The sequence below is a fragment of the Sinocyclocheilus anshuiensis genome, unplaced genomic scaffold (assembly GCF_001515605.1).
Source record: "Sinocyclocheilus anshuiensis isolate Anshui unplaced genomic scaffold, SAMN03320099.WGS_v1.1 scaffold43, whole genome shotgun sequence".
In the NCBI taxonomy this organism is placed as follows: domain Eukaryota; kingdom Metazoa; phylum Chordata; class Actinopteri; order Cypriniformes; family Cyprinidae; genus Sinocyclocheilus; species Sinocyclocheilus anshuiensis.
This window is the reverse complement of record NW_015549580.1, coordinates 1767360-1781823: the sequence shown is the minus strand read 5'-3', so window position 1 is coordinate 1781823 and position 14464 is coordinate 1767360. Positions and strand designations below refer to the sequence as shown.

At 41.8% G+C, this 14464-nt stretch overlaps 1 protein-coding gene across 1 annotated transcript in view; it reads right to left on the bottom strand.

Annotated features, from left to right (window-relative positions):
- The window catches only part of LOC107657605 (band 4.1-like protein 4B), a 25866-nt gene that overhangs the window by 5436 nt on the left and 5966 nt on the right, over positions 1-14464 (bottom strand). Inside the window, exons 4-16 of the mRNA XM_016445759.1 lie at positions 13762-13840; positions 13469-13513; positions 12280-12332; positions 12046-12166; positions 10392-10479; positions 9008-9096; positions 8826-8895; positions 8268-8437; positions 8076-8185; positions 7875-7905; positions 7706-7739; positions 6856-6971; positions 5208-5347 (exon numbers count right to left, since the gene is read on the bottom strand). Of these exons, the coding sequence (XP_016301245.1) occupies positions 5208-5347; positions 6856-6971; positions 7706-7739; positions 7875-7905; positions 8076-8185; positions 8268-8437; positions 8826-8895; positions 9008-9096; positions 10392-10479; positions 12046-12166; positions 12280-12332; positions 13469-13513; positions 13762-13840 (1146 nt within the window). The remainder of the gene's footprint in view (positions 1-5207; positions 5348-6855; positions 6972-7705; positions 7740-7874; positions 7906-8075; positions 8186-8267; positions 8438-8825; positions 8896-9007; positions 9097-10391; positions 10480-12045; positions 12167-12279; positions 12333-13468; positions 13514-13761; positions 13841-14464) is intronic.

Sequence of the window (14464 nt, the reverse complement as noted above, 5' to 3'; positions counted from 1 at the left end):
TTTTTTTTAAGTGATTCCGAAGATATTGTTGCTCTGTGTTGTTCGTTCTAGTGTTATAGCTGTGAACTTTCCTATTCTCCTAGAATTAGAACAAATATTAAAACTTTATAGTTATCTTCCTTGGTGTGAGAAATCTTGAGGTTTTAAAGCGACAAACAGCGCTTACATACTAATCAGAACGTTACTTTCCGTTGGTGTGGACGCTAATAGTTATTGTTATAGTTTACTTTGTTTTTGTGTGTGAAAGGACCTTGGGTCAAATCGCCACCTTCCCACCCAGCCGCATGGAACGCGATCACCCCTTGGACTCCACCCACCATTTATTCAAGCCAATCAGATAACAGCAAAACGTGATTGGTTAAAGCGAGAACGTGCTACGATTGGTCAGCGAAGTGTGGCTGTTATCTGATTGCTTGAGTAGATGGTGGGTGGAGTCCACACATTTGTGGATTTGTCAGTGGCTTGATGCTAGAAATGTTTCAAGATCCTCAAATGAATGCCAGGCAAAGTTGTGTTTGTGACATAAATAGATATTTGTGGATTCCCATTCTATTTATTTATCAATATGTTTAATTTTTGTTGATCTCTTTACATTTATTTGTTTATCATAATCTGTTTATTTGGGATTATGCAACAATTCTATCTCCATACATGAATCACTAAGGCTACGTTCACACTGCAGGCAAATGTTGCCCAAATCCGTTTTTTTCAATTCCGATTTGTGCCACTTCCATATGTGATACTAAATCCGATACATGTCAGATGTTTTGCAATGCGAGCGCAGTGTCAACAGTCATGTTGGATTTCATGCGACTTTTACGTCACTCTAGATCGACATTCGTCATAATTGCGCACTGACGGGAAACACTTCAAAGATTTTTACATGCCCAAAGTTATCAAGACAGTTGCGAAAAGTAATCAGTGGAAGTGTAATGTGTCAGAACTCATAAGAATTACAGTGACAACTCTATATACAAACAAAACATGAGGGCTCGTATCATAAAAGCTTAAAGACTCTGCTGTATTTTGTCACATCCTTGTCTTTATTTATAATATTGCCTGCACATAATTTCGCCGGATTCGGTAGCAGATCACACTATAAATAAACGCATAATTGTTTACTTTATGTCCTCCGTGTTTACTTCCGTATGACCGCGCGCTGCGCGAGTGTTGCCAAATCCAGTTTCTCCGCGGAATTAGGCTACTTTTCCACTGTTGCGCGCAATGTTTTTCAACTTCGTGGGTCTACGCGACCACACTAACGCGATTTATTCGCCTGAACATGGTTGTGCTAGTTTTGGATTAGTTTTGAGAAGCAATTGGGCGGATTATGTTGTGTAAACCTGGAAACCCTGTTCGTATCATTATTTTGCGCATGCGGGTCAGTCCAGAACCATGATCTGTTCACACTGTAAAACGTCTCCAGTTACTATCGTAACCTCGGTTCCCTGAGAGCGGGGAGCTAAGAACACTGCTTCCAGCTCCAAGCGGTTTATGTGCCACCGGCTCTGGGGTTCTGACCACAGCCCCGAAGCTGGCATGCCCTCGCACACTGCTCCCCAGCCGCGAGTCGATGCGTCCGTCGTGACCACAACGCGTGACGTCACCAAGCCCAGGGGAACCCCCCGGCTGAAGAGTTCTGGGTTGCGCCACGGCCTCAGAGCTTCGATGCAGCCCGCGATGTGAGACCGCGATGTGCAAACAGTCCGCAGTCCACGCCGTCCAAGGGACTCGAGATTTCAACCATAATTGCAGGGGGAGCATGTGTAGTAAGCCCAGATGACATACCGCTGAAGCAGACGCCATGAGTCCCAGCAGCCTCTGAAATTCCTTCAAGAAAACAGATTTGCCCAGTCTGAAATGGCGCAGGGAAGACAAAATGGCCGCCGAGCGCTCCCGAGAGAGGCGGGCTCTCATCTCCACCGAGTCGAAGCACACTCCCAGATATGTTATAGACTGACTCGGGGCGAGAATGCTCTTCTGCATGTTGACACATAGCCCTAGGGACTCCAAGTGACGAAGCAGCGTGTCTATATGGCTGACTAGCGTGTCCTGGGACTGAGCTAAAATAAGCCAATCGTCCAGATAGTTGACGAACGCGCATCCCACTCGCTCTGAGAGGGGAAAGTGCTGCATCCATGCACTTTGAGTCGCGAAGTATGCAAATCGCATGCAAATACTGACGAGCTCGAGAGACAGTATAAAATGCGGTGCACGCGACAATTACGTCAGAATCTGATACTGAACGCCCCTTAGCTGGTCGAGCAGCGAACACGGCGACCTCCGTGCTGTCTCGTTCCCGTTCTCAGGGAACCGAGGTTACGATAGTAACCGGAGATGCGGTGCTATCTGAATGTGAAAGTATGCGTCCTTTAAATCCACGGACGCAAACCAGTCCCCGGGGCGAATTTGCGCCAGGATTTGTTTCAGCGTTATCATCCTGAATGGACGCTTGCAAAGCGCTCTGTTGATGGGCCTGAGATCTAGAATCGGGCGGAGTCCCACGTCTCTTTTGGGTACCACGAAATAGCGGCTGTAAAACCCGCTCTCCAGCTCGCTCGGAGGGACTATCTCTATTGCTCCTTTTTCGAGCAGACTGCATACCTCTAGTCTCAGAACCAGGGCATTTCGAGTCAATGTTAGAGACTGCACCACGCCATTGAAACGGGGTGGTCTGCGTTTGAATTGAAGGGTATACCCACGCTCTATCACACCGAGTAGCCAGCGTGAGATCCCCTGAATAACTTCCCACGTTCTCAGGAACGGACATAGCGGCTTGGTCGTTGGAAGCGCCGGCGAGTGCTCAGTACCTGTCGCTGTTCCAGCTGCGGCCGAAAATCCTTTAGAGCTAAGAACACTGCTTCCAGCTCCAAGCGGTTTATGTGCCACCGGCTCTGGGGTTCTGACCACAGCCCCGAAGTCGGCATGCCCTCACACACTGCTCCCCAGCCGCGAGTCGATGCGTCCGTCGTGACCACAACGCGTGACGTCACCAAGCCCAGGGGAACCCCTAGGCTGAAGAGATCTGGGTTGCGCCATGGCTTCAGCGCTTCGATGCAGCCGCGGGAGACCGTGATGCGCAAACGGCCCGAAGCCCACGCCGTCCAAGGGACTTGAGATTTCAGCCATAATTGCAGCGGGCGCATGTGTAGTAAACCCAGATGACATACCGCTGAAGCAGACGCCATGAGTCCCAGCAGCCTCTGAAATTCCTTCAAGTGAACCGAGCTGCCCAGTCTGAAATGGCGCAGGGAAGACAAAATGGCCGACGAGCGCTCCCGAGAGAGGCGGGCTCTCATCTCCACCGAGTCGAAGCACACTCCCAGATATGTTATAGACTGACTCGGGGCGAGAATGCTCTTCTGCATGTTGACACATAGCCCTAGGGACTCCAAGTGACGAAGCAGCGTGTCTATATGGCTGACTAGCGTGTCCCGGGTCCCACGTCTCTTTTGGGTACCACGAAATAGCGGCTGTAAAACCCGCTCTCCAGCTCGCTCGGAGGGACTATCTCTATTGCTCCTTTTTCGAGCAGACTGCATACCTCTAGTCTCAGAACCAGGGCATTTCGAGTCAATGTTAGAGACTGCACCACGCCATTGAAACGGGGTGGTCTGCGTCTGAATTGAAGGGTATACCCACGCTCTATCACACCGAGTAGCCAGCGCGAGATTCCCGGAATAACTTCCCACACGCTCAGGAACTGACATAGCGGCTTTAGCGGCTTGGTCGTTGGATGCGCCGGCGAGTGTGTGGGCGGCGGCTCTGCACTGCTCTGAGGCGGGGCGAGCGGCACTGCATTGACTGAGTGAGGAGGAAAAAGCTCTTTTTGTGAGAATGTATGCATTTTTATTGAATGAACATCCAACACACAAACATTCCAACACATGAACTTGTGGCGCTTGGGAGCCGGGCCGCTCGCGCACTCTCCACCTGTTAAGATCCTTAACAGCCTCCACCGTGAGGGCTCCGCCCTACGCCGCCTGCAGGAGCAGGCGGTGCAGCACCACCATGGCGTGTAGCGCGGAAGCCGCCTCAACATCAGACGCATATGCTTTATTGGCAAGGTGGGCGGTGGTTCTGCACGAATTCGAGGGGAGGCTGATGTCCGAGACGCCCTCGAGTCAGCTTTCCGGGTGGACCTGAAATACCAGGAGTCGAGCTTACTCCTGGCAGGCTCCTCTGGAGGACTCCAGGTAAGCTCCAACTCCTGGACAACCTTCGAGAGAACCCTCATGAGCTCCTCCTGGAGGTCTGGGGTCCCCATGCTGTCCGGCTGATCAGACTCTGATCCCGCCCAATCTTCCCTCTCCGAGGCCGAGATGGACATCGTGTCATCCCCTTCCTCCTGGCCAAAGGACACAAACTCCGCAATGCTGGAAGGAGGGCGGAAGCAGTCCTCGGGGAAGGAGGCCGGGGGGGGGGGCGACCGTTGGGGTTGGCGGAGAGGCAAGACGACGCTCCCGTCACCGGGAGGGCCCACCAGCGGCAGTGGGCCTCACCCCGAATAGGCCGCGAGCCACATCGCAGCGGGTCTGGAGCACGCGGGCCGGCAGGTCCGCTCAATACCCGCAGTCGGACTCGTCCAGTGGTCGTGTTGATCCGGCGGCTCGATTGGTCCCGCGCAGATCTTGCAGATTGTTGCCATAGTGAATTCAGCAGGTGAAGTAGAAGATTCTGACGTAATTGTCGCGTGCACCGCATTTTATACTGCCTCTCGAGCTCATCAGTATTTGCATGCGATTTGCAAACTTCGCGACAATTGGCCAGTCATTTGGACTGGCGTCAGCCAGTAGGACTTCAAGAAAGGTTGGAAGGGAAGGAGTTCCCATAACGGAGAAATGTCTCCGTGATGTCTCGTGAAAGCTCGAGAGGGAACTGATATTGGCCACATTTAAAACAACAATGTGAACAGCTACATAAAAAAATCGGATCTGAGAAAAAAATCGGAATTGAGCACTAAGGCTCACAGTGTGAACGTAGCCTAAATCATTTACTTAACAGACTCGTTCAAACCGTTCTAACACACGAATCACTAGCGTGAGCTGTTCGGAGACACGCGAACCTTGATTCTGTATTGGCGGGGCAAAAATAGACCAAATATATAACAATATGTCTTCAAAATGTAAGAAGACAAATATAAGTTCTTGATTATTTAACATATATAATAGCAGCACCCAAGTCAAGTAGTCAGACTCAGGACTCACTAGGTTTAGCTGTCGTGAGGCACAGTGCTTCCTGTTTTTCGTATCCATGGCGATGGTAGCAGCGATGGATCTTTCCAAAATGAGGAGCTTCGTTCTCTTCCACACTAAACCTCCGGGTGTCTGCAGTGCTCAAAGGGAAACTATAAAACAATGACACAGTGTACAATGGTACATGTGACAGCCCCACATTATTTTAGTCTGTATGAGGTTAAGATTTAGGGAACAAGAGGCTCTCAAGTTAATTCATACATATCTACACACCCACTCACACATGCAACAGAATGGCATGCGTCATCTTTATTGATCCTATATGCATTCACAACACAATTAACACCAGCACATGACCAATGCAAACCTGAGCTGGTACTTATTGATTTATTGTCAAGTAGCAAGTTATGAATAACCACAGTAAAATGACATGCAGAAACATGCACACAGCTTTCTAATATAATAACAGTGCTTATGAAAGTAATTTCAATGGATGGACCAACAACATCAACTGTTTATGCAAATGGTGTTATTAAACAGAAAATGGAACAGTGCAAATGTTAATACAAAAATGAGAAGCAAATGTCAAGTGTTTACATAATAAAATTGAGTCAATTAGTGTAAACACATTTATTAAGGCAGGCCTCATTGCAGCAGTCTGTAATCATTAAAAGCCCCCGTCCCTTGCCGACTGAACGGATTTCGATGGATTTCTAACTCAACACTTCAGCAAATACGTAATGATCAGTAGCACATATAAAACAGCCGTCACGAGTACTTTCAAGGTGAATTTAAATTAAGTAAAGCAGGGTTTGTAAACAGTGAGTTGCTTGGCATATTATATAAGTGATTTGCACTTAAAAGTAAACTTTCAGACATAATATGCACAAATCTATGAACTAAAATGATAAAATAGGCTATAATCTAGAACAACGGTGCTCAGTCTGGCTTCTGGAAGTTGTTGCACACTTAATTTTTAGTCCATAATTTTTAACAGCTTGGTGAGATGGATCTGATGTGTTAAGAGTAGCGTTGGGACAAAACTGAGCGAACTTGCTATAGAATATAAAGCCACAACAGCAGCAGTTACATATCCTGACATCCTCTTTCAGGTAGTTTGCTAGTTCTAAATTTTATCGTAAATCATGCAAAACTCTAAAAGCCATCAACATGCAGATTGTCAGAGTCAGACATCAAGGTCTACATATGCTGAATAAGTTTTTAGCATTCAGGATGCATTTGGTCTGTTGAGACATGTCACATGGTGGATGATCACAAGCAACGGATGAGACTCCTGCAGGTGTGATGATGCAGATGGATGACAGACTGTGATTGGATGCGAGCATTCAGCGATCTATTTTACAAAGGTGAGCAGCTCATCCAAACACTCTTTCACATGCTCACAGCGCAGTCATAACTTTGTCTCTGTGCACGATTGACACACTCCTGCCACTGCGCTCAATCAAACCGCTCTCACCAAACCCACTACTGCTCGCAGGGGGTCTGTCCACATTGGAGGGTCTAAATCAGACACATATGTACATGCAGGTGAAACACAGATGAGATCAGCCTACATTTTGTGATTTTTTTTTTTTTTTTTACAGAAACTGAAAGATTGGCAGAGGCTTTATCTTTCAGTTTTGGTAGATAAAATGTATACCTGTGTGGTGGTGGAACGTGTCCCAGTTCCATAGGCTGTATGTATAGGGGAGGGGTCAGACTAGACGGATGTGGTCTTTTCCAGGGTTCCTGTGCAATTGGAATGTTGTGCTTATACTGGAGGGAAACAGAAAAAATATGATTCATATGAGTGAAGCCTCTTGCCAGTTACTTCAGCATTAAGAACTTAGTCGGTTAATATCAGTCTATGTTTAAAAAAAAAACTATCATGCTATGCGCATAATTTTTTCCCCTGAATGTTATTTGGAGAAGTGAGTCACAAGGCTCAGGTTTTCTACAGAACCCCTAAAGGGACATGATAATGGGGAAAAAAAATTGTGATGAGAGGAAAAATGTTATTTAAATGCTTTCGCATTCTCTCGCTGAAGTACTGTGTTCTGCTGAGAAGCACTCTCTTGCAAAACTTTTGCTTGTGCCTTCTCTTGAAAAAAAACTTTACATTTCCCTGAGAAACTTTGCGTTTGCTTGCAAATTTTTGTAAAAAAATAAAAAATTACATATGCGAGTTAACACAAAGTTTATTTGGAGAAGGCGATACTAAAAGCACTGAAATTAATTTTTTCCCCCATCTCATATTAGTTTTCAAATTTTTTTTCAACCATCATTTTGGACCAGTCTTTAAAAATAAAAAACAGATTGAAAACATTAAAAATATCATTTAATAAAAACATATTCAATTAATATGTAAAATCTTGACAGCCCTAAAAAAATGTACAAAATAAAAAGGCCTTAGAACACCAGTCTAAATATCCCTGATGTAGCTACTAAATCCCCACACTTATTTTTTACTGAAATAATCATATAAAGGATGAAGGATATTGAAAGAGTACCGGTGTTAAGCTTGATTCAGGGCTGGTCTGTGCACTACAGAATGGAGAGAGAAACTTTGATTACACAATCAAAGCAAAAATAATTCTACATTACTCAAGCACAACAAAAATAACTAAATAAGCATGTTTTTATATCAGAGTGCTCACAATTGTGTTTGTGTGGCTTTACCTTAGATGTGGATGTTTTGCTGGAGTTATGGCTGTGAAAGACAAAAGCAGTCATATAAACATGACATATGTGATGTGATGCGGCACTTGTAATAAAGGAGCATTTAAAGGCTTCGGAGTCAGATGCAGGGCAGACACACAGATTAAGCATGTCAGAGATGCATTAGGTTGATTATTGAAAGAAGATACGGCACAGACCTACCCTTGACCATAGACTGGGCCCGTGAGGGATATCTTTTACTTGGTCTTCTCTCAAAAGTGCTTGCTCTCCTGACTTTACCACTGCGTGTGGCCTGATATTCAGTCCTTCCACTGTAAACACAAACAACATGACACTTAAAAAAGGCGACAGTGTAAGTATGTTGCCAGAATAGGTGTACGTGTGTGTATGGACCTGAATCTGAACCGCGAGCCGAGGCGTGTGAAGTCACTGTGGTTGCTCTTGTTGTGGGTTGGCTGTCTGAGCCGGAAGAAGGCGTGGCTCTCGACTGCACACTTCCATAAGTGCTTACACTCCTGAGAACTCGAAAGCTGAAACACAAACGTGTGCTCCTGCTCTCGGCCCTGCATGCACAAACAATACATGTGCAAAAGAAAGTTTTAGAGCACTTAAAAATATAGAGCACAGGGCTTTCCAAATTATTCATGAATGTTTTAATGTTTTACTATTGTATTTTAATATTAAAATTATTTTATATTAAATTATGAATGAATTAAAAAAAATGATGTGAAAAACTTGGCATGAACAAAGCTAAAGTTCAGCTAAATATTTAATTGTCTCTCCCACCTTAAAATGTATTAAGCAATATTAAATTGTATTGTACAAGTATGACTCCACGGCAATAGTGATTATTTTACCAGCTTATGTAAACATATCAACCAAGGCTGAAGGAGTCTGGTCTAGAGTGTGAGCACAGATAAGTGAGTTCAATTTTGTGTAAGTAAAACTTACCTTTTCATCATCCTCCACCACCTCTAATGTCAGTCGGTTCTTCTTAAAGTCAAGACGGGTTATTTTAGGCCTGAATGGAAACATTTACATACATCATGTTGAGATGGAAAATATCAGCCATGACTGAAGGGTCAAGACCCAGCTACTGGTCAGAACAACTGGGGTGTATCTGTGAATCTCACCAAAAGAAGAGACCAATTTTGCTGGATCCCTCGAAAACAAGGATTCCAGTTGGTGTGAGTCCCAGAGCATATTCTCCTCCATCCCGTCCCTGCACGTCAGTATAGAGCACTTTTACACACCATCTCACAAGTATATTACACAGGTTTGACTGAACAGGTATAATAAATACACTACCGTTCGAAAGTTTGGGTTGGGTATTATTTTTTATTTTTTGACAGTTCTCTTATGCTCATTTATTATATAAGACTGCATTTATTTGACCAAAATACAGTAAAAATGGTAATATTGTGAAATATTATTACAATTTTAAACAACTCTTTTCTGTTTTTATATATTTTACAATGTAATTATTATTATAATAATTATTGTTGTTATCTATGTTGAGCTGTTGTGCTGCTTAATATTTTTGTGGAAACGGTGATACATTTTTTTAGGATTCTTTGATGAATAGAAAGTTCAAAAGAACAGCTTTTATTGGAAATAGAAATATTTATAACACCATAAACTGGTCAATTTAATGCATCCATGCTGAATAAAATAATTAATTTATTTGTAGGGCTGCACGATTATAACTAAAATCATAATTGTCGATTATTCCCTTGAAATTGCAATTGCAATTATTAATTAGGATTATCACAATTTACAATGAATTATGTTTATATCATTGTTTGAAGCAACGGCATGCTATATTTTTAGTGAAAATAAACCAGCTGAAAATACTAACTGAAAAACCTTTATTGCTTTTCTATAGTATTAAGCCTCAAATGTGAACTATGCATTGGATTGGTTTCTTCTTTTAATAAAAAAGTAAAAATATGCATGGTATTATAATGTTACACTAAAACTCAAATTAAAACAATGGAAAAAACCCTTAAGATAACCTGTAGAAATAAAAACACATCTTAAGCACGCAGAATAACATATGTGGACTTTGAATGATTAATGATGATAATGTGCAGCCCTATTTGAAAATGTTTAAAAAAAAAAAAATCCTACCCAAAACAATTGAACAGTAGAGTACTACCAACTGATATCACAGGTACTATTAAGAGTTGATGCATTAAATTGATTGATGAATAGGTGGATATTACTTCTGATAATGCTATGATAAAGATCAATTCAGCTGCTGTTGTAAAAGAATAAATGCAGCTTTTAACAGGGTATAATACTAATATAGAAAGATGTAATGGAGATATTATGGGGTATAATATTGTCTTTGTAAAGTACAGTATTATTATAGAGCTCTTATTGTTGGAGATAATTCTCCTATTGTGAAGGTATAATGAAAGATAATGAAACCAAGAATTTGAATACGATCTTAAAACTAATCCTTGAAATCCAAGTACTGGAAGGATGTAAATGAACTAAAGGGAGTGATCTCACCTTCACAAAGTGCATGTCCACTCCATACATCTCGAGCCACTTGCACTTATTCAGGAAATTCAGCTCAGCTTGAGAAGGACTCATTCCCCTGTAGAGAGATGTTCTGGTGAACATTCAAACTAATGAGCCGTAAAGAACACCATAACTCATCATTCAACTCTTTGTCCAGCGCCCCGTCATTTCATGGCTAGACTACAGTAACTCCCTCTTGCACAGCCTGACAGCATTTGCCATATGTCCCATCAAGCAATTGTTATTAACCCCTGGAAATCCTCTCACATGATACCTCTGCTCAAATATCTACACTGGCTGACAAAATCTGCAAGAATTCAATTCAAGCCATTATTTCTGTCTTGCACTGAATATTTTCAACCCCCGGGTCTATAAAGTCTCAACATTTCACATTTCATTTCCAAGAATAACAAACAATCCAGACACATTTAAACAAATGCGACAGCTCATCTGTAGGGAAAGTTCTTCAGCTGAGCACGTACTTGTACAGTAGCACACTGACTCTGATGATTGCTCTTAAAACGGGGTCAAATGCAGAGCTGAGGATTTAATTAAAACCACAGGGAGGCCTAGTTTTCAGTTCATGTTCAATGCATGTAAACAGTTCGAGTGTGATTATCACTAGCAAATGAAAGTGTCCAAATCTAATTAAGTGAGACCAAATCTGACACTTCAGTCAATCAAACCTTCATTCAAAACACACAAGCACAATCTTACACCGTGCAATGTGGCAAAGCGTCAAGCAGTAAATATCTGTCAATCTTACTTTCTGTCCTAACCAGACTGTGAAACTACATTTTGTTGGTCGCTTGCTCAGTGGTTCAGTGCTTTTATATTAAACATTAAATGTGACCCTGGACCACAAAACCAGTCAGAAGGGTCCATTTTTTTTAATTGATATTTATACATAATCTGAAAGCTGAATAAATAAATAAAATAAAGCTTTCCATTGATGTATGGTTTGTTAGGATATGACAAAATTTGGCCGAGATACAACTATTTGAAAATCTGGAATCTGAGGGTGCAAAAAAATCAAAATATTGAGAAAATCGCCTTTAAAGTTGTCCAAATGAAGTTCTTAGCAATGCATATTACTAATCAAAAATTAAGTTTTGATATATTTACGGTAGGAAATTTACAAAATACCTTCATGGAGCATGATCTTTACTTAATATCCTAATGATTTTTGGCATTAAAACAAATTGATATTTTTGACTCGTACGATGTTTTTTTGGCTATTGCTAAGCGACTTAAGACTGGTTTTGTGGTCCAGGGTCACAAATGTTTTCTGATTGGCTATTATTAGTCAAGTTGCATAGTACTTTCACTTTCAATCAACTTGTATATCAGGACATGCAGTACTGCTGCCAGAATAAAGGTTCTTTAATGGCACCAATGCTACCATGAAGAACCTCTAAATGTAAGTTTTCTATTGCACAAAAGGTTCTATATAATGGAAAATTTACGTCAGATTATTAGAATACTCTTCACACTCAGAACAAAAATGGTACTTTTAAATAACTGCTCACTTAAAGGTTCTTTGGGGAACCCAAAATTGCATTGCTACAAAAACCTCCTTTTGGAAACTTTATTTTTAAGAGTGTAGGGTAGGGATAAGAAATACTGACTCGGATGGGGTTACCTGCACTCAGCCCATTTGTGGTAAATATCCGCCTCCATCAGCTCTGTCTGTTTGGGTGAAAAGCGAAACTCTGATACCAACACAATAGTGTGTTCTAATGGATCACAATCCCCAAGTTCACCTATTAACACATGAAATAGAAAGAAATGGAAATGAAAAGGCAAAAATCTGGTATAAATATGCAAACACATGAAAAAAAAAGTCCAAACTGCCCATACATCACACAGAACTCACTTTGTAAGCAATAAGCTCCGAGTTCCACAGTCACATCATATGGACACTTTAACCTGCTTGGAGAAGAAGAAGAGACTTAATGACCCTTAAAACAGCCACTAAATGTGTTTGCCGCATATAAAAGGTAACATTCAAAGCATTCAATTGACAGTTTTCAAACAATGGTCAAAATCCACTTCCGTAAAACGTGAGATGACGAGACCCTGTGTTTATGTAAGAAAGTGTGTGCCCCCTGTGTGGGAAAGTGTGTCGGAGTGTATCTGTGCTCTTAAATTAGAAGCTGTGTGTTGGTTCTCATTGGAGTTCCTTTTATTAAAAAGGAGCAGAGCAGCAAGGTAATCGAAAAGTAAAAATAGAGGAAATGACCATGCAAAACTGAACACTGACACATACAGATAAATTGAAAAATCTCTAATAACAGCTGATAACTGATATATCATGCATTGCTGATAAATTGCTGATTAAAAAATAATTCACCCAAAATTAAAAATGTTGTCTTGTACTCACACTCAAGAGTATTTCAATCTTCTGAAGCAATATCATAAATATGTTTAACTACATCACTTCAGAAGACAATATAGTGCATCATTTTGGAGCTTGATAGCTGCAGGTTTCATTCACTTCATTACGTGGAGATGAAAGGATATCGTGGAGGCAAACATCTTTTTTGTTTCACATAAGAAAGTAAGTCAGATTTGAACAAAATGGGGGTGATTAATGATGATAATAATGACCCTTAAAACAGCCACTAAATGTGTTTGCCGCATATAAAAGGTAACATTCAAAGCATTCAATGGACAGTTTTCAAACAATGGTCAAAATCCACTTCCGTAAAACGTGAGATGACGAGACCCTGTGTTTATGTAAGAAAGTGTGTGCCCCCTGTGTGGGAAAGTGTGTCGGAGTGTATCTGTGCTCTTAAATTAGAAGCTGTGTGTTGGTTCTCATTGGAGTTCCTTTTATTAAAAAGGAGCAGAGCAGCACCCAGGAGACCAGACCCAGATTATACACACTGAAACAGAGCTTTTATTGGACCCCGGTAGAAACCCTGCCTCACTGTGTGTGCACGTAACAGAGGGAGGGTCAGAGGTGTGACACAGGGCAATAAGGGGGATATGAAAGGCTCCCTTTTTCCACTGCGTGTGCATGTTTGTGCACGTCTCACTGTGAGGTAAGCGTAATTTCTTACTTGCCGGACAGTATGTCTTGTCTAAGCTGCAGTACGAAGAGATACCTGCAAAAAAAGTGGTCAAAGTCAAATATTATAGTGCAGATACGATACCATACATATAAGGGATGAACCATTAAAAATCTGGCGAATATGATAAGCAGATAATTATTTTCATGTTATGGTTGATAAATGGGCAATATAAAAACTGTATACTAATTGGGTGAACTATCCCTTTAAAAATCTCAGTCAGATTAATTAAAGAGCTTTACACGACAGACAAAGAAAAGGCATATATGACAACTGTTGTTTACCTGGTGAACTCTTCATGAAGGTTATTGGGCTCTGAAGAATAGAATTTAACCCTGAGAAACAATCTGTATGGAGGTCCAACTACGACAGAGAGATTTTATGAGTAAGAGTATGTGTATGCCGGAATGAAACAGACACCCAATGTCAATGACTATGAAATTTGTACATACATTTTAAAGGGAAAAAAAGACAAGCAGCTCTCCTTTAAGGTTATGAAAGATTGTTGTCATAGAGACAGGCATAAGTCAGCTAATGTTGATTCAGTGTGACTCAACGGCTTTTAAAAATGTTATAAAGAGGTTACGCTATAATATAGAAAAATGCCAGAGAATCTATGGACTCATTTCACTGACAACATAAGTCTTTTTTGGATTGCACACAAGTTGCATGGCCTGAAATATTTTAAATCGGTGCTGAAATCAAATTATATTGATGCTATTTCCATCTCCCACTTTCTCCATCCAACAGCTTTCTGTTTAGTGATCTGCGTGGGGTATGTCTTGCACAGCATACATAGGGATTGGCTCTAGTCACACCCATAGTATACACTCGTATACACTTGTCACTAGTCACTAAGGCAACAGTAAATTATGAGCCCAAGGTCATCAACCACCTGTGACCAGCCAACTAAACAACTCCACAATAACTACTTGTATATGTGTGTGTGTGTGTGTGTGTGTGTGTGTGTGAGTGAGAGAGAGAGAG